The sequence below is a fragment of the Chroicocephalus ridibundus genome, chromosome 1 (genome assembly GCF_963924245.1).
Source record: "Chroicocephalus ridibundus chromosome 1, bChrRid1.1, whole genome shotgun sequence".
Lineage (NCBI taxonomy): Eukaryota > Metazoa > Chordata > Aves > Charadriiformes > Laridae > Chroicocephalus > Chroicocephalus ridibundus.
In genome coordinates, this window is record NC_086284.1 from 100,550,363 (window position 1) to 100,573,753 (window position 23,391).

Below are 23,391 nucleotides of genomic sequence, written 5' to 3' on the forward strand. Positions count from 1 at the left end.
CCAGAAAAATTAGTCTCCATCTTCCCATGCTCCAGAGGCAACAAGAGAGTTAGCCTGGCTTACAGCACCCTGTTCTTTCTGTCTCAGGAGCAACATGGTTCGTGTCTTAGCCTGCCCTTCCTGGGGTGGGACAGCTCATTTTTGAGTGCGCTGCTGATAAGCGCTGAGTGAATATCTGAGCTAGGTCAGGCTTACCTTCACCAAAATCATTAAGCTGTTTTGAGATAAAAATGCTCTTTTTAAAATGCTTTTTCTCCCTCCCTTTCACTTTGTGGGGACTTTTCCAAAGTCAGGTTAGTCATTGGATTCAAAGAGAGATGGAAGTAAAAGGCACGTGTAGATATGTAAGTAGTATATCTACTGCTACTGATAGTATTTGTCACTTATTGTACACAGTAGCAGCAGTCACCAAGCCACCTAGCAAATGGTCATAGTCTGCATCTTCACTTCTGCTTCTGTGGCAGGCAGCTGTCTGATGGTGTGGGAACCATGCATCTTGACGTGCCTGACAAACCACTATGTGGGACTCTGTTAACTCCTAAGTGTCTGACCTAGGTTAGATTGAGGGGCTATGTGAGTGACACTGCTGTTTTGGGGACCTAAGTTTCCCCAAGGTGCCATGGAAGCAAAGGAAACTCCTGCTGTTCTGGTGTCACCTACAACGAGTGGGGCTATGACATTGCCCTCAATATACCAGGATACATCTTTTTCCACTCAAATCTAAAATTTACCAACATGATCAAGTTATCAGTCAATTCCTTTGCATTTTTCACATGTGCCTTTATGAAATCTAAAATAATTTTTTAAAAAATTATATAGATTCTCAGTCAAAAATCTTGTTTTTCAGTCACATTCTTAAAAACATTTTTACCAGTCTCAAGGAAATAATTCTCTAGCAATCTCGTGATTGTATATATTCTAGTGGAACTCTTAAGGTATATCTCTTTCTTTACTAGCCAAAAATTGTGTTGGATGATATCCAGTAAAAATCTGGTTTTGCTCTCTGTGAGGAAGTTTTGTCATTGATTTCTATGAGGAAGCATAAGTTCTATGTATGACTTTGTTCACATTAGTATATTTGTGTTACAAATAATATTTAATTGTAGGATAGACCTCTAGACTTCTCTGCCCTCATTCATCTTATTGACTTTAATAAGATAATGCCTGGATGCACAGCAATATTTCTTTTTGGAAGGCTGGAGACCTGCTTGGAGAATTCTCTTCTGAAGCAGTTGTGTACGGTAGTGGCGTTCTATATCCATATGTATGTTACATACAAAACCTTTGAATTCTGAGAGATCTGTCCCCAAAATAGAAAATTTCAGGATTAAGGTTGTCTCTGAAGCCTTTAACTTAGTGCTTTTGCATGTCTGCATGATGATGTGATCCTTAGCTGTGTACTCAGATTTTATTTTTTCTGCAGGACCCCTGCCTCAGTCAGGCATGACTTGGACTTTCTCTGGAGTTGAATTAGGGTTGAGTAATGAAAGACACTGTGTGATGCAAGGCTGATCATTGAAACCAAACTTTTCACAGGTGGCCAATAATTGTGTGTTCTTTGTTTTCTAGGTACTTGCCTTGAGCCCTTGGGGTCTGATTTGCAGAAGTACTAAGCCCTCATAGCTGCAGCTTAACTCAATGGAAGCTGTTATGAACACATGAAATGCTATTTATTGCTAAGGACTCTGAGGGGAGGAAAGAAGGCCCTAGATGTATCAAATTGGGCTCTGAAAAATTTCGTTTTCCTATCTTAAAGCTCAGCCACACGTTCAACTTAACACACCTTGACAAGTTACCACATTTCAGATAATAACTCTCCGATATCCTTGTAGCAAGTGGGAAATTAATCTATTTATCTTAACCAGCGCTGAATGAGAATTGTGCTCGTATTACCTTGGCTTTGCTGAGGAATAAAGAGCACGTGGAGTTACCATGGCTCAGCTAATATGTGGCAACTTGTCAAGCAGACACAAACATTATCATATGTCTGGTTCCTTAACTCCCCGTACAAAATGGTGGTAATACTTCTTGTGATGTCAGGGTTTATGAAAATAAATTCACTTATGTTTCTGAAATGGGTATTGCATAGGTGAATGCCACAGAAAAGGCTATGAGAAAATGAATAAGTCTGTCTTCAGGGCACAGTTTGAACTGTGTGCAGTAAATAAAGTGTGGAGCAGCACACTGAACGATGAGAAGAAAATGGTATTTGAAATATCTGCTCATTTTAAAAAATCCTCTCCCTATTGTATGTTGAATGAAGCAGTGGTCCTGTAGAAAAATATCATTTTGATCATGTACGTAAAGACTATGTATAACTTTCTATGTTATTAAATTACAAATTGAAAAGAAAGACCACACAAAATTTTATTTTGAGGCACCATGCTGAATACTACTGGGTTCACCACCAGCATTTGAACCTTTATTTCCTCCACACAGACTTCAGCCACTTGAGTTGTTTTCAGAAATAACTGGAAAAAATTTGCAGGCAGCAGGAGGCACCATTGTGTATGGAAAATTTCAGCCAACTGTTAAATACTTGGCACACTCCTGAGTAACTCAAACAAGACTCCTAATGAGAAGCTACAGGAATAGGTGGTGCTCCAACTCCTGACTACACATGTAGAGCTTATAGCCTGCGTCCTCAACCCAGGTGTTGCTAGTCTTGATAAGCCTCAGTATTTTGGATGCTTTACTATGCGTATGTATGTATGTGTATAACACGCAATATCTATTTTTTACTGTCAAGTAAAACAGTTTGTACAATTTTTCTTGCACCACACAGAAAAGCTGTTGGTTTATTTTCTTTGCGTGCTGTTCAATCAATCACTTCTTTTCAAACCACCTATAGATTTTGCCAACCGTGCGTGAAGATTCTGGCTTCTTTTCCTGCCATGCCATCAATTCTTATGGGGAGGATCGTGGAATAATTCAGCTCACTGTGCAAGGTAGGAAGAGGACAACATAAGGAAAAAAACACAGCTATTGTAGTACAGTAAGTGTATGCCGTCCTCAGAAATCTGTTGGGGGAGGGAGGCTCTGATTCCTAATTAAGTGTATTCCTCATTGTCAAAGAATTGAGGAGCTGCGTTAAGATACTCAGTCTCTCATTTTCCAGCATCACCGATTAAATAATAACAAAGGATAAGCTTGAGTCTTTCTAGATCTGTACAAATTAATAAGGAGATGTTTTTCTTAGATACACTAGCTGACAATCTACTAAAGATACTTAAAACTAACATCTTCAGCAGGGACAATGGATATGAGTGGGTTACTTTTCGGAGGAAGGGGGAGAGGGAACAAATGTGCTTAAAACCCAAGTCTGAAATAAAGCAAAAGCGATCTGACTTTATCTCGAGAGAATTGTTACACCTACTGTGGATCTTTAAACAAAATGTTTCAAGTTTACTCAGTCAAAATAAATTGTAATCAGTTTGCACATTGCAAACTCTAGGAGCCTACGTTGCCTGGGGCTGGGGTTCCCCTCCCGCAGGGTTGCACTCAGGCAGAGGGCAGCAACTCCTGGGGTGGCTGAGGTAGACAGTATTTGAGATGCCGAGCACAGGCAGGACTCCGCCACTGGCCACTCCTTATGTCTGTGCCATACTTGTTCCTGTGCTTGTATGCCTTTCAGCACGCACACAACAAATTTCTAGGACTTGCAAATTTCTTTCTCCCCTCTCTTGATTTCAAGTAACTGCAGATGTCAGTGAATGCCTCAGGCAGCCATGTTGAAAAATTTGGGTGGAGGTTGGGGACGGGTTCTCAATTATACCACTGCTCATTTAAACTGCCTTGACAATTTAAAGGGCCATTAGAATGGGTATAAATGCTATTTATTTGCATCCTTACCTCTAGAGGCAGAAAGGGGTTTTAGTGTAATTAAATGCAACTCTGTTGCATATAAGAAGGTTAAACAGAAGTCAGTATTCAAGATTACATCAGTGATTCCTAGTAGAAACGCGACTTCTCCTCCTTCTGTTGAGTATTCTTCAATAGGTGTTTAACTGGCTCAGGATACTAATGAGCGACTGGAGAAAATGCCATGAGAGCTTACCACCAATAAGCTATGCCAGTGCCACGCTCATTAATGTTATCTTGTTATGAGTACGGGCTTTCTTCTGACTAAAACTCTCTGTGTGTGTTTACTCAGAGCCCCCCGACCCTCCTGAAATAGAAATCCGAGAGGTGAGAGCACGCAGTATTGCCCTCAGATGGACCATGGGGTTTGATGGAAACAGCCCCATCACCGGCTATGATATCGAGTGCAAGAACAAGTCGGGTAAGAAATAATCTTCCTCTGAGGTGATCTCCGTCACTACTCATTCATCACCGAATTTGTATAGTAAAAGATAATTCATAAATTTAAACTGCCTAATGGAAATTTTTACCATGGTTTATTTAATCTTCCACAGTAAGATTTATCTTCATTTGTTGTCTTTTTTTTTTTTTTTTTTTTGAGGTAAGGATGTTAAGGTTAGCAATTGCTGCTTTTCCCTTTTGCCAGACAAACTTACATGTAAGGGGGACAAAAATTGTTGTAGCGCAAGCCGTTCTAGATGATAGCTGATATGATGGTTTTGCTAGCTGATTCTTGGTCCCTGTTTTTATCTTTTCTCCATTTGAATTTTCTTTTCATTTTCTATTTTTTCCTATAGAAAAAAACTGCCTTTATAAATGATCTTTTCCTGTTGTGCTGATATTTAGAAGTTATTTTCTATTGATATACGAGAACGTGGCATCTTCCCTGGAAAGGCTGCAGTGAAAAAGGGTAGTTATGAGAATTTCTAGACGAAGAAAGCTATGTGGTAGTTTGCTGAAGCACCATGCAGAGTTTTCAGTAACATACTTCAGATACTCCAAAAGATAAGACCACCGGCACATATGGGCAGGCCAATGGGAGCAGATATCTTTCTACTAGGTCACCACAGTCACATCAATGAACATCTAATAAGACAAATGAGGTAAATGGTTAAAAAGAAATGTAACACCCTAAGTCAGGAAAATACTCCTATTGACTGTTCACTGTCTATTGAAATCTGAAAGTGTTCAATTTCCATTGGAACTGTGTTTGTGATGTGAGATACGCTTAAAATTAGGCACGTTCATAAGCACTGTCCTTGAGTCAGGCTTTGAGAAGGGACTAGATAGGAAATTGCAACGGGACACTGTTTACACATTTTAAGTATGATTAAAAAGACACTGGGAAATTATATTGTACTGGTTTATGTTGGAGTTTGTTGCACTATTTGTTGTGCTATTTGTAGGGTGACGTAGTCCTTACAAATAGCGTAGTCACACATAGGAATACTCTGTGTCTGCTTATCAGTGAAACACTGTTGATTGAAACAGCTATAGTACATTTATAGTCTTCTCTCTTTAGTTCTGAGATGTAAAAATGTACTTGTGCATAAAATTCTAAATTTTTCCAATTTTTTTTTAAAAAATATATCCATCTTTACTATTTTCCACTTGTGTACATTGTGATTTTCCCTCGTGCTTTATTTAGGCAAAAATAGTGTGTTGCTTTTATTACCAGATAGAATATTTTCAAGAGTGTTAGATCACCAGTCACTGTTTTTTGCATTGGCTTTGTAAATTAAATTGATAATGTACAGGTGAGCATGGTACCTGAAAGATTACAAGTAATAATTCCCCACTGAGGCTGTGGTCAGGAATCACAGCTTTGGAGATGTCAACTAGGCAAGGATGCCTTCAAGGGATGTGTATACCTAAAGGTCTCTGGGCTTTCTTTTCTTTTTGATTCTTTTCCTTTCTTCCCAACCACCCACCTGCTCCAGAACAGTTTTTGAAAGTCATTCTTGACTGATAGGCTCCTTTCTTACTCTGAAACATCACTTGTATTTCTGAATCATGTAACTCAGCGTAACCCCATCGAGGAAGATTGAGCTCCTTTCCTTTGATTAAAGCAGCGGTGGAAAGGGACTTCAGAGCTCTAAAACATTTTTGATACAGTTAGTCCAGCGTTTTCAAGTGATAGTGCAGAATGCAGGCAACGATTAAGTGGTAATCACTCTGAACATGCATTGCAAAATTATGTCTCTGTAATATGGCATGATAAATCAATAGCAAGACAACAAATGAAGCACCATCAGATTGGATGAAAACATCAAGACACAACATAGTGATAAAGGTTAAAAAATTGAAAGAAATTAAAAATAGTGGGTGACAGAATTGACATTGGAGGAAGTATTTCTTTGCCTGTATATGAAGACAAATACTGGAGGTCATGTCCTAAAAAAATCAGATCATTATCAACTCACTGCAAACAACAGAAATGTCATTTTTTTAGAATCTGAGACTGAATGCTTGGAGAAACTAGGATCAGGGTTTTGAATTCTTGCACGCAATTTTTGTCATTAATTATATCATCGAGAAGATGAAATGCCAATGATGGTTACGGAAGAACTTGCACACAGCGGCTGGGGGAAGTAAGAACAAAGAAAAGGGAATTAAGAAAACTTCTCACAGTTTCCAGGTATTAAAGGGAAAGAAGAAAACTTAGGTAAAATGTTCCTAATCCAGATGGTAAACTCAGGGAACAGCCTGCCAAGGCCAAAGTAAAGCTGTAAACTGCACAGTTGTGTTTAGTGAGAATTTTCCACCTGTGTTGCTTATCCTGAGGACTCAGGAATGGGTTTACAGCAGGATGCATCATCTAGGCTCTTCAAGAAAGATTTCCGAAATCCTTCAGAAGGAAAGAAGGAAAACCGCAGAACTTTTCCATTTCAGAGAATGTGCAGGTGACCACACATTGTGCACGGACTTCACTGTATGGTGCTGCCTTCACGTAGCCTATCTACCCCTGCCGTGCTATTAGACAAAAAAGACAGATTACTTACCCTCTCGAAGGAGCATGGAGTTGCCTGTCACATCGGCAGGTGGCATCTGTAGGGTCCAGTTGCCATGCAGGAGCAATGTGAGTAGGTCAGCAGTTCAGGCTGTTTCAGACACAGTGCCTGTCTGTACAGAGATGTACCCGTGACACTCAGACCTGGCCCTTCATTGAAACCATCGATGTGCAGCCATCAGACTTTTCCATCGAAGGTGTACAAGAAGGTTTGAAGACAGGAACGGGTATGTGGGTCTTTCTTTGTGCCTTTCTCCTTACCGTTTTTATTTTTGATGTCATTAGGGAAAGCTGAGGGGCAAACTGACCATCAGTTCCGCTTAAGTCCTTATCTGAAGGGACAGGGCTGTGCTTCGCGCCTTCATGTGCTCACGTGTGAACAGAGCACCCTTCAGGACGCAGATGCCCTGCCAGACCGGGGGGGTTCGCCCCCAAAACCTGCCAAGGGAGCGCCCGTGCCGGGCAGATGGGTGCAGTACCGGTAGTGGCCACAGGGTGGCAGCGCCGGCCCGGGCCTGGGAGCGGGCAGCCGCCTCCCCGAAATCGGCCTCGAAGAGCAAATGGGCCCGAATTGTCTTCGGCGGAGCAATCCCAAAGCTTCAGCCTTTGTTTTAGGAACGGGTGGAAAGCTGCTGGTTTTCATAAACCCATAGATTTGTCAGAGGTCGTTGTGTCAGCGTGCATTTTATATAACACTGAGAAGTGCCTGGGTGTAACGTTTTATAAGTAGAATAAACAATATGTTAAAAATTACACTCTTTCTTTTAACTTTTTTTTTTTTTTGGTAGCCCATTGCTGCTTGTTTTCTGTGCTTTTTCAGTCTTTCTATGTAAGCAGATTTTAGGCCTTTCTGGAAGAACAATAAAAACCAGAAGAGCCAATAGTCAACCTTAATACCTCACTCAATTACTTACCATGTGGATGCGAGCAAATATTTCTGGAGTTTGCCAGAAGAAGACTCAATTTTTTCAAAACTAGAAACAGTTTTGGAGAAAAATTGATTAATTTGTCTCTGGACTGAGTTGGTTTGGAGGGGTTGCTTTTGCTGGTTTGTTTTCCCATTCAAAAAGGGGATGCCTGTATCAAAATAAACTCCTGAAGTCCATGCATTAATCATAACTAAACACTGGAAACCTACATTTAGAAATACAGAATACTTTGAGTTTTCATCTCTCTCTTCCTCCACGGTATGTCATTACTCAATCTACTGAGAGTCACAAGAATTTTTCAAATTTGTTTATTTTATTTCAGCAGTTAAGAGGTCAGTATTTCAAACAATCAAGTAAAAGCTTAAGCAATTTGATAATATATGCACTATATTAAAAGAAATTATTATCCTCATCAGGTGAAATTTAACACATTCTCGATACCAAGCAGGTATTTTTTTAAAATTCCTGTTGGCATGGTACACTGGAACAGAGAGAGTCTCCTTCTGTGCTTGTATAGCATTTAACACAATTGAGCGTAACTGAATTTTGACTGCTGGTTAAAATTCTGTAAAGTTTAAGAAATTCGGTGAAGTTATGGCAAACTAAAAGCAAGTTGCAGCTGCGCTACGTACAGATAACTTCAGAAACTAGAGTTTCTGAAAGCATCCTACATAGAAAGCTGTGACACGCTCAGTTACCAAAGGAAAATATACTCAAGAGAATTTGGTTGGCACTTAAATGTCTAATTCCTAAATGTTTCTCTGGGTAAAAGAAGCCACGCAGACAAGCAAACAGGCCCTGTACCCAGCCAAGCTGCAGATGGCATTGTGACAACTTATGCATCTTTAGCAAGCTCATATAAAAGAATTTACACAGTATGTGCAAATATTTTGTATCTGAGTGAGCTTTCTATTTTTAAACTAGTCTTTCTTATCAGCCGAGCCTTCCGCGATCCTGCCTACAGTGACCCACACTGTAAAACACTCCTGTAGAGCCTTCAGTGACATCCCTCATAGGATGCTGCAGAGGTTAAAGGAGGAACATCGCCTGCAGTAAGAAAGAAATGAAGGATGGCAACTCATAAAAGACATCAAGATGCTTTAAACAGATAGATTCTATTATTTTGTTTGCAGCAATTGAACGCTTGGATGAAAAGGAGGGGTTACTGTGTTTAGCCAGTTTTCATCCTTTTTCCTATTTTATGGCTGGAGAATTTATGAAAAACATAACAGGCAGATGAATAGTAAGCACGACTAATAACAATGTACTACTCCTTTTACAGATATATGCAAACAGCTAAGGGGGTTCTACGTTCCCCTTGTACTAAACTGCTCCTGTAACCTAATGTGAGTCAGAGCAATAGCATCAGTCCTGGAGGATGCTGAGCCCTGTGTCCAAGTACTCCAAGCTTGTGCTCACTGTTCACCTATGGCCTGAGTTCCTGGAGTTTGAGAAGAAACTTTCTGTTTGATCTCTGCTAGTCTAAGAGCCCTCCATTCCTGTTTGTTAACTCCCTTTCCCCCCTTTTTGGAGCACAACCAACCTTCTCTCTGAGTGAGGCTTTATGTGGGTTAATTCAGCAATGGCAGTATTCCATGCTATGAGATGATTTAACTGCATGCTTGTGATAGTGACATTAACATCATCTTTTATTTTTCTGTTTTATTTTAATGTCTCATTAAATAGACTCTTGGGATTCTGTTCAGAGAACCAAAGACGTTTCCCCTCAGCTAAACCAAGCCACTATCATTGACCTCCACCCTTCCTCAACTTACAACATTCGCATGTACGCCAAGAATCGCATCGGCAAGAGTGAGGCCAGCAATGAGCTCACCATCACTACTGATGAAGCAGGTACACTCTGGTTTTGTAGCATCTAAATTGTGCTGGGAATTATTGCTCTTTGACGTGAGGAATCTTTACTTGAAATGCTGCTTATGTTGCTGCAGCTGCAACGAAAGAAATACTGAATTGTTTCCATAAAACACTGTGACTTTTGCAACTTCATTGTGCAAGCCTGCAATTAAAGCCGTTCAGTGGCATCTAGTGGTCAAAGAAGACATTGTGCTCCAAATTTTCAGCCTGGGGTACTGGAAATGCAATGCCTGTATCTACAGTTAGGCAACTCAATCAACAATGTGCTATTTTTAGTGGTGGTTCCTCCCCTATGGGTCTTGTGGCTTTCCTTAGATGATCAGGTATTAGTATAGGTAACTAATTTAAGCTACCTCCATTTGAGAACATTGATCTACATGAATCTTATCTTCCTTTGGTATTCCATCTGCTACCCCACCCACCATTTAGTTTTCTGATTACTGTACAAGTCCCTTGGCTGTCATTAGTTAGTGTAATCCCCCTGTTCTTTGTTTCCATGTATTCTACATCACTACAGGTTTCTGCTATGTGGGCATTTTCACTTTGATGGCTGGAGCCACTCTTTTGTGCACTCAAATTGCTGCCTTCAAGTGCCATCTTATTTTTATTTCTCAGGGCTAGCAGAAGTGGCATATGAATAAGGACAGCACAACCTTGCGCATCCTACGATGTCCCAAGGCCTACATGTTAGAGGTGACAGTGAAAAAGACTTATGGGTGAAAAGTGGAGGGCTATGCCTCTCTATTTCAGCAATTAGGAATGAAAATGCTGAATGGCCATAAATACTTCTGCCAGGTATACATTGCAATTATATACAATGTACAAAGGTGTACGGTTGAGAGTAATCCAAGCAGCTCCAACACCCTTAGTCCACTGAAACTGTGTGGAGTTACTCTGAAAAGTCTGTACCAGACAGGAGCTTGCTCATTTGTATTTGAAAACATATTTTTATCTTGCTAATTTTATTTTTCTGGCTATCTTATGTTAAGTCAGCAATGCTTCACTCTTTGGGGATTTTGAGATGAAAACCATAATGCAAGTAACTGGGTGACAGTGTCCTGGTAGTGGAAACCCTACTTCTTTTTCAAGATTCATGTTGGTCTAGACTTTAAACACTCGGTGACCAATTTTCAGTTCAGCTTATGTGAATACAAGTGCATAATTCCCACTCATTTTCTCAGTGGGTGAATTTACTACAGTGAAAATATACCCCTTGTTTTTGGTTCTGAATAAGAACAGGACACAAGCATTCACAACACAAAGCAGAGTAAGCAGGAGACATGAGCTAGATTTTTTTTATCATGTATCTTTTTGATCCTAGTGGAAGGAAAGGAGTGAAGAGTATTCACATTTCTATTAGCCTTCAGTGAACATCTTTATCAATGGTGAATTGTTTGTTTGCAAAATATTTGTCATTTGACCAGGGGTTTTCTCTCCCTTTCTTCAATGAAAATGTGAAATGCCTAGAGAAAACAGTCTAGCCATTCTTCTGGTCAGCATCATCTGTGTCCCCAAAATGCCCAACCTTCATTATGCGTATACCTCACGGTAGACGGGTGATTCTTGGATCTACTCTCTCTTTCTCTTTTATCCACCCATGCTTGGAATATTTCTTACTTGCGGAGGTTTTCCTGGCTGATATTTAAGTTGTCAGGATCAGCAGCTAGCCTTGAAATATAAAAACCAGCTTTCCCATGACCAGGGTGGAACCTTAACATCACATTTTATTCAGCTCTTTGTAACCAAGTTTCAGAATAATTGATCCTTTTGTTGTTGTCTTTTAATGAGCCATCTATTTGGAGAAAAAGATCAGCAGTGTGGAATTGTATTCAGAAGTCACTGATCTACCTAGGGAAAAATTGGAAGAGAGGAGGTCAGGCTTAGGCAGAGTATGTGATGTTTGCCTCCTGGGGTTTGATTTCAGATGGTGTGCAATGTACAAGAGCGTCGTTTTTTGATCACTGTTTACTTCTGTTCTCTGCTTTTACAATAGGAAAGGGAGAACAGCATGGGTGCAGGGAATGAGAGAGAAGGTAATGAGAAGGGAGCAAAATAAAGGTTCAAGGAAGACAATATAAAAACTGAACACCTCAAACCATGCTATTGGCAAGGGGGCACAGATTGCGTATCACATATTACAGTGACCTGAGTTGGCCAGCACTAGCTACTAGAAAGAACACTGTAAATGGTCTCTGTGGCAAAAGGATAGTCAAGAATGGCATGATTTCAAAGCTTAGGGACCAATTCTTTCCCTCCATACAACCACAATTATCTCCTGTATTGGCAAACAGACTGCAAGTACACACTTGCACTAACACTTGTCAGAAAAAAAAAAAAAAGCATGGCTGCAGTTTAAAATCAATAGAGGAAGTTGGGACATCTGGGTTTTCTTTATGTCTTTGTCACAATCTCCATATGAGATAAAGTACATAAAATAAATTACTTCTTAATTAGCGTATCACCATGGTATGCTGGGAACAGTTAGCTACTTGATTCTGTAAAAAATGTTGAAGTCTTTCAAGGAAAAGTTAAGAATTTAAGGAGCACGTTTTGAAACCCATTTTTAGGATCAAATGCTTTGCTCAAATTCCACTACATTATAATGTACCTGGACAAATGGTATTCATGTTTGTTAACAGCGGGACAGAATCAAGGAAAGGCTTTAAAAAATTCATAGAGACTTCATTTTTGCCAGCGGACTTTTTCCTCTTCTCCTTCCTGTACATTAATGCAAAGGGAATGGAAATAAAGTTCTTTCAACCTTTGGAAATTTCCCATGTGAAGGACAGTCAAGAATGGCCCAGAATAGGGCATATTTAATAACTTAAACATATTCTAGGCTGTATTCTCATTCTCTCTGCTTTTATCAGTTAAAGCAAAATGTTCTGGTTCCTTTCACTGCAGCTGTCATTTACTGCTGCTCCACCTCTAACAGACCCATCTCACCCTTTTTATTGCTTTACTTCCTTTGTCACGCAATTAAACTTAATTTAATACCTTTTACTGAGGCCATATTCTGTATCAAGGGAACCCTCTACAGCAGCTTGAGATTACTCCATTCCTTTCTTCAGATCTTTCTTTCACAATGATTTACCTTGCTGAGCAAGCAATTTACTTCACACCTCTCCCTTCAATCCCAGCCAATTCTTTATCTGCTTTGTATCTGCCCAGCTGACAAGTAGGATCCCCTAGGCTCAGGGCCTTCTTTTTTTGTTTGCCTTTAAAGCATCATGTGCGCCCTTGGCAGCCTATCAATAGTAAATGAAACTCCTCCTGACTCAGGCAGGAGCTGCAGCATGTATTTTCTATCCGGCAGTTATTTCTTGCCTGGTTTCCAGGCTGGGATACTTACACTGGGGAGGGGGAGAGGGTAAAGTGTACAGGTTTTTGTGTGTAAAATATTTGATATTTGACTGAATGTGCTCAGTCTCTAGTGATCAAAGGAGATCCCACTGGAAAGTCTGTGACATCATGAGGGCCAGCTGAGGAGCTCCTGCTCGCCTGCTTTCAAATGAGTTTTGCTGCCTTTCTATCACCTACAGGGTTCTGACTGCTGAAAATATGTCTTGCCTATTTACAAACAGAAACAGCATTGTGAGTGTATCACTAAACAAGAAAAGTCACTATTATTCATTCTTATTTTATTTGCCAGGTTGCTGTGTTTTGACATGTGTTGTAATTCACTGTTGGCCAGGGCTGACATCCAAATAAGGAAGATCCTAGGCTCTGGTTTTGTTTGATGAAGTGGTATCTTCAGTTTTCCGTATGACATTGACTCTGTCCAAATCTTTGGGTTGCTGGTGTGTTAAATTGGTGACATGCCATGTGAAGCGCTGAATGCTGTGTGCTGTGAGGACCAGTTTTTGATCCATCGCTCTTCTCTCTTTGCAGCTCCCGATGGTCCACCTCAGGATGTCCAACTTGAGCCTATATCTTCACAAAGCATTCGGGTCACCTGGAAGGTAAATACACGCAGCCAAGAATATAGCCTCTAGAAGTATTTTGGTGCATTCAAATAGGTTCCATTGATGGGAATATTATAACAACGGTGGATCAGTTACTTTATTTGGGAAAGACCTTGCAGGTACCTTTGCCGACAAATTTTATATTGGCCATTAAGACTGATGCATTATGCAAAGAAAGAACCTTCCATTGGAAAGTAATAGCAGCAGCTGCTGCTTACCTGTACTGATGGCAATAACATTTCCTACTTTCTTCGTGAGCTGTTGTCAGAGATAAGACTATGTGCTTGGAAAATGAGCACTCACATAATTTCACTGTGGTTTGGGGGAAAATTTCCCCAAACCATTAGAGGCAGTGGGATTTTTTTCCCATTGAAATGGACTTTGGAACAAAGCCTTACTGAAGGCATGTCTGCACAGAGAGAGCAATATAGTGTCTCAGTACAGCCTATGAGAATCGATGAATCAGAGCAATTGATTAAAAAATATCAGCAATGGATATTATTTAAAAATCTGGCATCTCTTGTGACTCAATTCATTTTTTCTAGATTTTTCCCAGTTTTTTGGCAACCACAGAATGTTTTAAATACTTTTGGTATGATATCAGAGGTACTTAAACCATGTTTTAAATGGTTTTGTGCTATATATTACTTGTACATTGTAGTGGAGAGGATAAAGCTATATAATTGCAGTAGCGTAATCTCAATATGCATGGCAGTTTCCAAATTGTATTGATAATTCCATATACTTAAGATTCTGAAAAATGTAGTATTAAGTACTGGAGTAGGATAGTAGCATAATAGTCATTAATCTCTGTAGTGATGTTAATTACTCCTGCAAATGTGTATAATGTGTGTTTTGCCCTATGATATGGAACATCCAGAAAGTCAGGATAATAAGTGAGATGCTGCTTGTTAACCATATAAATAACTGTAGACTGCTTATTCATTTTTTTATTTATTTATAAAATAAATAGCTAGCACAATCCTGTGTTAGTTTTGAGTTGGTTCCTGAAAAGACAGGTTTCTACAGTGCACAGTCTCCATACAGTGCAGATGGACATATAACTACTGATATGTCCAACTAGTACAGAGAGACCTCAGCTGACAAGGTTTTTTGAGTATTTCAATGGTGTTTTAAAAATGGTGCATTAAAAATTCTGTTTCACTGAGACATTTCAGTATTAAGCTTCAAAATCAGTAGTCTTTATCAGAATTCTGATGCACAGGTCACAAATACAGTGCCAATTCTTGGATCTCGTACACATCTTAAACTTTCATCAGTGTTGGTTTTCATCAAATGGTTTCCAAAAACAAAAGGCATGTGGTCACTAGCCACAGGCTTACCTGGTGGTTGAAGTGAAACACAACAAGGTACTTGTCAAAGGCATACATGAAGCATGGATTTAAATGCAACATACAGTCAGTAGAGCAAGGAAAGCAGCTATCGAAGCAATGCAGAGTATACAGCGATTCTCAACAACTCAAATAAATGCTTAATGGGTTGTTTCATTTTAGAGCACTCAAGAAGTGTGACTGCCATCAGATCTAGTCAACTATAACCTCTAAGCTTCTACGCATGAACTTGTTTTTATGGATGTTGGGTAGGCAGATTGAAAGGCTTTGCTTGCTTTTTTAAAGTTCACTTTGGGGGATATTTTCAAAAGCAACAAGAGAAGACAGGCAGCATTGGTTCACTGCTGGAGTTTATAGCTGCCATTTGTGATTCTGAAGATTTGCCATTAAATTTTATAGATGCAGATGTGTGCAGGCAGCTACAGGACAAACAAAATTCCCACACCTTCATTTCAATAACATTGACTAAAATATGGTTCAATTTATACTTCCAGAACACTTCAAGTGCAACTTAGTGTCCTGATCTCTAGGTGTTGCCTGGGGAGTAGAAGCATATCAGATGAGCAGCTGGAGTTTTATTCTCCAGAACATGTCTGGAATTCGATTTGTAAATACTTATTGATTAATGATCAGCATCTAATGTAACAAAAAAATCACAGAAACTAGCTATGTATTGAGTATATACTCCATTGCCCTGGAAAGTCTCATGAGCTGAGTGTAGAGATTGGTTTTCACAATTGGAGCGAGCTTAAGTTGGGAGCTGCCTGTGACCTTGGAAATGCCTGCCTGTACCCATGCAGCATATATCCAGATCAGGAAAGGTGGGTCCATGCTCCCAGAACTGTGCACCACCACGTGAACCTGGTGCCACGCGCTGTGCAGGTGCTGGCTAGACATTTGGAGTTTGCTGTGGACTGCGCTGTCAGACTGCGCACCCAGTCTCCTGTGAACCTTCAAGATATTATTCCTGTAGGCCCAGTCTCTGTTAAATCTGTTAAATCTTTTAATTTATTGACCAACCAGCAGTATCTGATGTGGTCAAGCAGCGTGAGAGGCACTATAGCAGTGTCCTCTAGCAAAGTGCTAGGAAGGTGCTGCTGGCTCCAGCCAGAGGTAGCCTATGGCCCCATCGTACCACAAGACCCCATGAGGTGCTGTTGTGCAGGCAGTAGAAACTCTGGAGGTCTGCCTATGAAAGGATGGACAGCAAAAGGCACCACTGGCGCTTCACTGGAATTCTGTTCATTGTGATCTTTGTGCTGTCAAGCCCCTGTGTGCTGAGCTTGAAAACTCTTTGCCTTGATTTGCGGTCATTGCTTTATCTGCTGCTAGGTTAGCTCATTTGATGGGTGCTAAGTTTCTCTGTGGTGCTGGACGTAGCTGAAACCTAATTGTTTTCCTTGACCTCAAAGTGCCTTTGCAGACAAAGGTGAAGTCACTGAGCTGCCTTCCTGAAAGCTTAGTGCTTGCGTAGTCCTACTTTTACTAGAAGAATTACTTTCTGAATGACAATTTGTAACAGCTGATTAAGAAGTCCCCCTAATTAAGAAGTTCCAAACCAGGAGCGAGCCATTTACTTCCCTTGAATTATTGCAGTTGTCTCCAGGCCAGGGCAGTTTTAGTCCATTACTCAAAAAGGTACTTTAAGATGGTCCCACGTACATACGATAGTTTAGTCCCGTGCTGCATCCTGACTTTTGGGTAGGTCCTTACAATGCACTGCTGTGCAGAAGGCACCCATTGCATCGTGCAATACAAAATGCTTCAGAATAAAGAAATACCCCATGAAATCAATCCTATATTGTTATGGAGGCAAAAAAAAAGGAAGAAAATAAACTCAGTAATAACCTGGTCCTTTTTATTTTGGAGGCATGTGGAGCTTTTGCCATGAAAATCTATGACAACATTATGAAAGGGATTGTGTTGAGAACCATAGTTATATTTAAAGTTGGCAGACCTCATTTAAATACAGACAGTGTCAATAACAGCAAAAGGAGCAGTGAATAACACATCAATTATCTTTCATCTTGTATTAAGTTCTATTTCTGCAGCTTGCTACAGTCATTAATCTTCCTTTAAAGTTTCTCTTAGCCCACTTTTAGAAAATCCTAGTTAAGCAAAGTTTTATAGGTCTGTGATCTATTTAATCCCCTTTCTGTGTGTCCACATAGAACACTGGGTTTTAGATTGAGTTTTTAAATAATACTCAGCATTTTTTCTTTGTTTAAAATGGCGCAGAGAGAATGGGAATGAAACAGAAATTCTCATTTAGAAGAGAGCATGAAAATATTAATTATTTTTTCTTGTAGTACTTTACAAGGTAAACGAACCCATTAAATTTAGGGATGGGAAATATTCCTTCTCTTCATTATGCATGTATACATGCACACTACTATAAAATGTTATACTTTACAAAAGTCATTGATACCCTATTTTACAAATATTGGTTTTTATGAGATAAGCAGTAAGATCATGGACTGGAACTCACTTTTTCTTAATGTTCTATGACTACTGACAAAGTTAATGATATTTTTCCCCATGAACACGTAGTCATGGACAAATGATGCTTCACTGAATTTTCTCCCAAAAAAATGTGTCTATACGCAAGAAAGCGTATATATCAAATATGATTTATTTGTGTAAAAGACAATCCAAAATGAAGCATTTAGATAGTACTAACAAGGAACATTTGAATTTTTATGGAGGAGAACATTGCAATGTTTTGTTCTAAAGTCACTTTGAGCTTATTTTATATTGTATAATGTTTCAAAGTGGGAAAAAAAAAGTCAAATGTTGATATCTTATTTAAAGAAAAAATTCCCTTGACCTAAACCAATTATAAAGATGTTAATAAAAACTGCAAGATTTGCCATTTTATTCCAATTCAAAATGTGAAAATACATAATTGCAGAATTCCCAGTGAAGAGGCTATTCTGGCTATAGCCCTACTCTGAGAACCTTTCAGTGCATAGTAAATGTATGATTCAGTTTTATCGTTATGTTCCATCTGTTTTACAGTATGACATATGTGTTCCAATATATGTGCTATACGCTTCTGTAATCTATTACGTCCAAGGTGAATGCTCTCTTTTTCTTGGTATACAGTGCATGCCTTATGATACACAATGGATGTACGTACAGCATCGTAATGTGTGCTGTATGTGGCAGTAGGCAGTGTGTGCCATTCACAAAACAATAAATGCATTACATTATGTGGTGTATGTCTTCTATGCATGTTGCTTGTGATTTCAATGTGCAATGTGTGCTTGTCACAACAACTTCCACGCAAAAGCCACCTGTGGTAACTCATGGGAATGTTCCAGCCTTTAACTAGGAAGGAATTTGAAATCTATCAACTAGCGGAACAATACACCCTGAAATATTTAATTATTGAAATGTGATAAAGTTATTTTCTTCTCAGATGGAAAGAAAGAGCTTTATCTTGTGAAGATATCTGAACATAAAAAAAAAAAAAATAATTATCTGACCTCAGTTTCCACCCCACAGTCCAGCTTAAAAAAAAAAGTCCGTTGCAATCATTTAAAGATCATGAAGCCATGGAGTTCTTCAGAATAGGTAATGCACTTGCAAACAAACTGTTTTGATAATAAAAGACCTACATGTTTCTAAATAAGTTGGGGTTTTTTTGACAATGAAACACAGAAATATTCAAACAGGAAACAATTATGCTCTTAGATTCCGAAAACACAGTTCGAATCCTTGCAGTGTGTCTTACAAGATGCTCAAGACCTGAATCTCCTAATTTGGTCACCTACATCCCAACAGACAGCATCATGCTTGCAGAGAGCTTGTTAGTAGCAGAGGAACTGAAGTAGTACAGTGGAAATTATATCCTTGCTTCAAGTTTTGTTTCCATTTCTGAAGGCAGGAGGGAGAAAAAAGAAAGCACCTGAAGAGATAATTCAGTCAGTCAGATCCATCCAGTGATACATCTTAAACATGGAGAGGGTGCTGGCTTTTGCCAAAGAAAGAATTTGCTGATAGTGGATGAAAGGCAAGTCCCACACTGGTTTTGTTAGCTCCAGTGAGACTTTAGTCCAGTGGACTATAAACTCGAGGAAACAGACAGGTCCTGTGGCAGAAAAGAGTATTCTTCTTGAGAATGTGTTCCTCGGTAGATTTAATGGGATATAGTAAGAACAGAAATTGCTGCCTCTGCCGGTTTAACTCATTGCTGATAAACTGCGTCACAAAGACCTTTTTCATGGGTCAGTGGAACAGATGAGCTCATGGGCACCTGGTGGGAATTTGAAAGAGGTTTGGAGGATTTGAAAGAGCGTTTTGTCATGGATTATAAACTGTGTCTTAAAGTGTTTATACTAATTATACCTCATACACGCAGAAAATCAGACAGGAACGTTATCACATTGAAATTAGTCCGATACTATTCAAATGGAATTTTAATAGGTATTTCTGTCAATAACAGGATTTTTCCCTGTGTTGCCAATCCTTGTTTTACTCTAGACTACATTTTATATTGCAGAGTAAAGAAATGATTTCCACTGGTCAGGTACAGGGAATCTTGCACTGTGACTGAGAAATATGGTACATAATTATGGCCAACAATTTTGTACTGTCCATATTCTTGAATGCCAGATATTGTACACCTTGTTTTAGTAGCTATTCAGTATGCATATCCCTGCTTTCCAATTCATTATTGCCTTCAGCATTCATTATCTAATCATCTTTCCACACTACACACTGAATGAACAGAAGCATATTTCAAAGCACAGCGTAAAATTTTCCTAATGCATCTAGCTGAACAAACTTATGTGACTGCCTTCAACAGATCAATAAATGCTCTACTAAAGATTTAGTGAGTGAACGGTAGGGGCTTCTGGCAAAAAACACAATTAGTAGTGAATGGTAGCCCTGTAATGCAAATATACCCTTATCAACTCAACTTTGATTGATTCACTTGATAAGAGAACAAAACATTATAAGTTCAATTTATTACTCAAGAATATCTCCTTATCAGCTTTTTCTGTGTATGAACCATTTAAAGGTCTTTCTTTTAGCAAAGGAATGCACAAATTAGAACAAACTGCACCTGAAATTTCTATATCATGGTAAAAACTCACTATTTCCTGTGCAGGGAGTATTCTTGAATTGTTTCCTAGAAATAGATTTGCATTTGATAGGCGAAAAATTTTGTCTTTGTATATATTTCAAAAATTTTAAGGGCAAACTTGACTGAGGAGACATGAACTTAATGTGTAATCTTTCATTTTCTGTTTAGGCTCCAAAGAAGCACCTACAAAATGGAATTATTCGTGGATACCAGATAGGTTATCGGGAGTACAGTGCAGGGGGCAATTTCCAGTTTAACATCATCAGTATTGATACCACTGGGGACAGTGAAGTTTATACGCTGAATAACCTGAAAAAATTCACGCAGTATGGCATGGTAGTCCAGGCTTGTAACCGGGCTGGAATAGGACCTTCTTCTCAGGAAATCATCACCACTACTCTTGAGGATGGTAAGTCCCAGGCAAACAGCTATCTTGGGACATCCTTTTTCTGTATTTCTTTTGACCTTGTGACATTCATTGCTTAATTAGTGATTATTATAGTGGGGCTAATAGAATATCAGACTTTACAGGTGTTAGATACATTAGACAGCTGGATGGGAAGAGACCGGCCAATGAGTATGTACAATTTTCATTGCAAGAGATGCAGAATCATCCAGGTAAATAAATATAACCCTACTAATGTGATATATCCTGCTGTGAATGATATTGACTAAGACCATAGCTTTCATTAAGAAGCCTATTGCTCTGGTGTTTACATATTTGCAAATTTTGTGATGTCATCATAGCTTCATTGTGATCCCATCATAGTTTTGAGATGCTAAGAAGTAAAACTCTAACAGGTGGAGTGATACTGCTAATTTTATTGGCTTTCTTTTGTTTTCAAATGAATCTGCTGTGAAACCTAGAACTCTTGTACTGCCACAATGCCTTATCTTGCCAGCATAAAGAGATGTGGGTTTTTTTCTAACAATATCCAAACTAATGAGAGAAAAATCATTGTTATTTCAGACAGAATTCAACACATCTAATCCAAGGAACAATTTAGATTTTTTTTTTCTAACTGTATAAAAAGTACTTCTCAAACAATGAGAGGGAGTCCTCTAGTGGAAAAAGAGAATGATTCTGTATCCAAAAAGAGGCCAAATATTTTAGAGTATAAAAGCAAAGAATAATCCTAAAGGATAGTGTAGGTCAGATTTTCAGCTACTATAAATCGGCAACAGTGTAGTGAAGTCAGTGCCAGCTAGGAATCTGACTTTTTACACGGGGGAAAGGGAGTAGCACATATCTAAAATTCTCAAGAGCTACAGATTTGGAGGCATGCGCTTCATGGAAGGCTGGTGTTTTTCATTTACCCTAAATGTTTCTATCATTGCAAGACCTCAGAAGGCAGTATGCTCACACGTGCATATATTTTGTATTATAATAAATCAGGTGTTTTTTTTCTTCAGAATACAGCACACTTACTTTTCCTGGCAATGTTTTTATCTGATTGTTACTCAATTTTGGGTCCCTTTCAGAATTAAAGATATCATGAGCTTTAAAAGCAGTACCAAATACTAATACTGCTGTATTGCTTTGATACTAAATGGCCCACATAACATGCCTTAGATTTGGCTCACTCTTTCCAATTTTTCTAAATGCCAGTGAAAATATTTCATGAACGTTTTTTCCAATATTTTTTAAAGAAGTGCCTGCTTTCTCCCACCACCAATTTTCAAAGGACATTAGAATTTTCCAGAAAGACTGCACTTTAGGTGCAAACTTTAAAAAATATATTTAAATTGCTTACAGTATATTCTGCATATTTCAGTACTGGGGCACATTTCTCTTTCAAAAGAAGCGACAAAAGCTATTAAAAGACTAGTCAGCAAGCGGGAAAGCAGTACATCAAAAGTAATTCCAGGGAAATCAGCTGCATTTGCAGAAACATGTGGATTGTAGCAAGAATAAAGGTTTTGCATTGTTAACAGTGTGTAACTGCTAATTAAATAATGGGTGGTGGGTTAGCAATGAAAGGATAGCAATGAAATTAGATAGAAAGAAATGAAAGCCGTGAAAGGGTAGCCGAAGGGTAAACACTAAGTTGTATTCATCAAGTTAAAATTGTGAATATCTTATTTCAGTGCCCAGTTGCCCTCCAGGGAATGTGCAAGCCACTGCCACATCACCAGAAACCATCTCTATTTCCTGGTCAACATTGGCGAAAGAAACCCTGAATGGGATTCTGCAAGGATTCAGGGTTATCTACTGGGCCAATCTCTTGGATGGAGGTGAGAGAAATGAAGCTATTACCAAGTAACAAGCCTTATGTGGCCTTTATATCATTTACGCTCTGCTGCAAAGCCGTGGTACTTCCTTTTCTCTTTGGCTTAAAGAAAGCTTCATCTACTTGTGAAGGAAGCCATTTTCCGTAGAGCATTAACTGAGTAGCAGGCATGGCAAAGCTAACTGGAGGGGCCCTCAGGGAAGGGTTCCACCATGGGTTTGTAACACTCCATAGATCTGCCAAAGTACCTAAAATGATCCGAGCGAATTTCATCCCAGTTATGAAGTCCAGCAGGTTTCTTTTATAAAGAATGAAAATATGTACCTAGAACACACCTGCCCAAAACTGGTATTTTATTTTAGTTCGGTTGGTTATCTGTTTGCTCAGCTAGTTGCCTAATTGAGAGGTTATTGCTTATTTTTTGGCAGGATGTATTTCATCTCCATAGCTGAGGGCAAAAGAAGGAAACATTTTTGAAAAATTCTTGTTATTTTCATGCCAGCCTCTTCTGTTGTGCTTACGTTTTGTACTCTTAGCATAATTCCTAGGGAAATAGATTCCTGAGCAAAGAATGACTGAAATGATCAAAGGAGAAATGAGATAGCTTACTAATCTGCAATTTATCACATGATGATAATTCTCTGTACAGTCCTTTCTTGTAAATTAAATACTAGTAGGTTTGAGATGCACTTGCCCTTATTCCTATCTGCCCTGCTGAATTTTCACAGCTCTAGGGCAATGAGCAGTCTCCTTCCTTTTGCATTCATCCATCGGGATCATGGGTCACTCTAATATGCGATTGTCTTGCAGATCCTGGCCTCTGTTAGTGTGGAGTAGAAATGTAACCCAGAGGCCCATTGTTACTGCTGATACTGTTAGAGTCAAAAATATTTGGAAATAAGCCACCAATCCCTTTGTACATTTAAAAATAAAGATGACAAATTTATGAGAAGCATACATAAAAATGTAGACATGACTGACACAAAATTAAATGTTTTCAGTGATCCTTGCAGTCTTTGGATCAGATCCTGCGTGAATATTATCAGTGCACATCTAAGCTCCTATGTGATGTCCTA

The 23,391-nt window shown here is 39.0% G+C and overlaps 1 protein-coding gene across 2 annotated transcripts in view; it reads left to right on the top strand.

Moving 5' to 3' along the window:
* Positions 1 to 23,391, top strand: part of DSCAM (DS cell adhesion molecule) — a 461,329-nt gene that overhangs the window by 350,283 nt on the left and 87,655 nt on the right. For both annotated transcript variants that reach the window (XM_063345273.1, XM_063345266.1), the window contains exons 13-18: positions 2,852 to 2,948; positions 4,154 to 4,282; positions 9,487 to 9,654; positions 13,567 to 13,637; positions 20,253 to 20,493; positions 22,173 to 22,319. In XM_063345273.1, the coding sequence (XP_063201343.1) occupies positions 2,852 to 2,948; positions 4,154 to 4,282; positions 9,487 to 9,654; positions 13,567 to 13,637; positions 20,253 to 20,493; positions 22,173 to 22,319 (853 nt within the window). The remainder of the gene's footprint in view (positions 1 to 2,851; positions 2,949 to 4,153; positions 4,283 to 9,486; positions 9,655 to 13,566; positions 13,638 to 20,252; positions 20,494 to 22,172; positions 22,320 to 23,391) is intronic.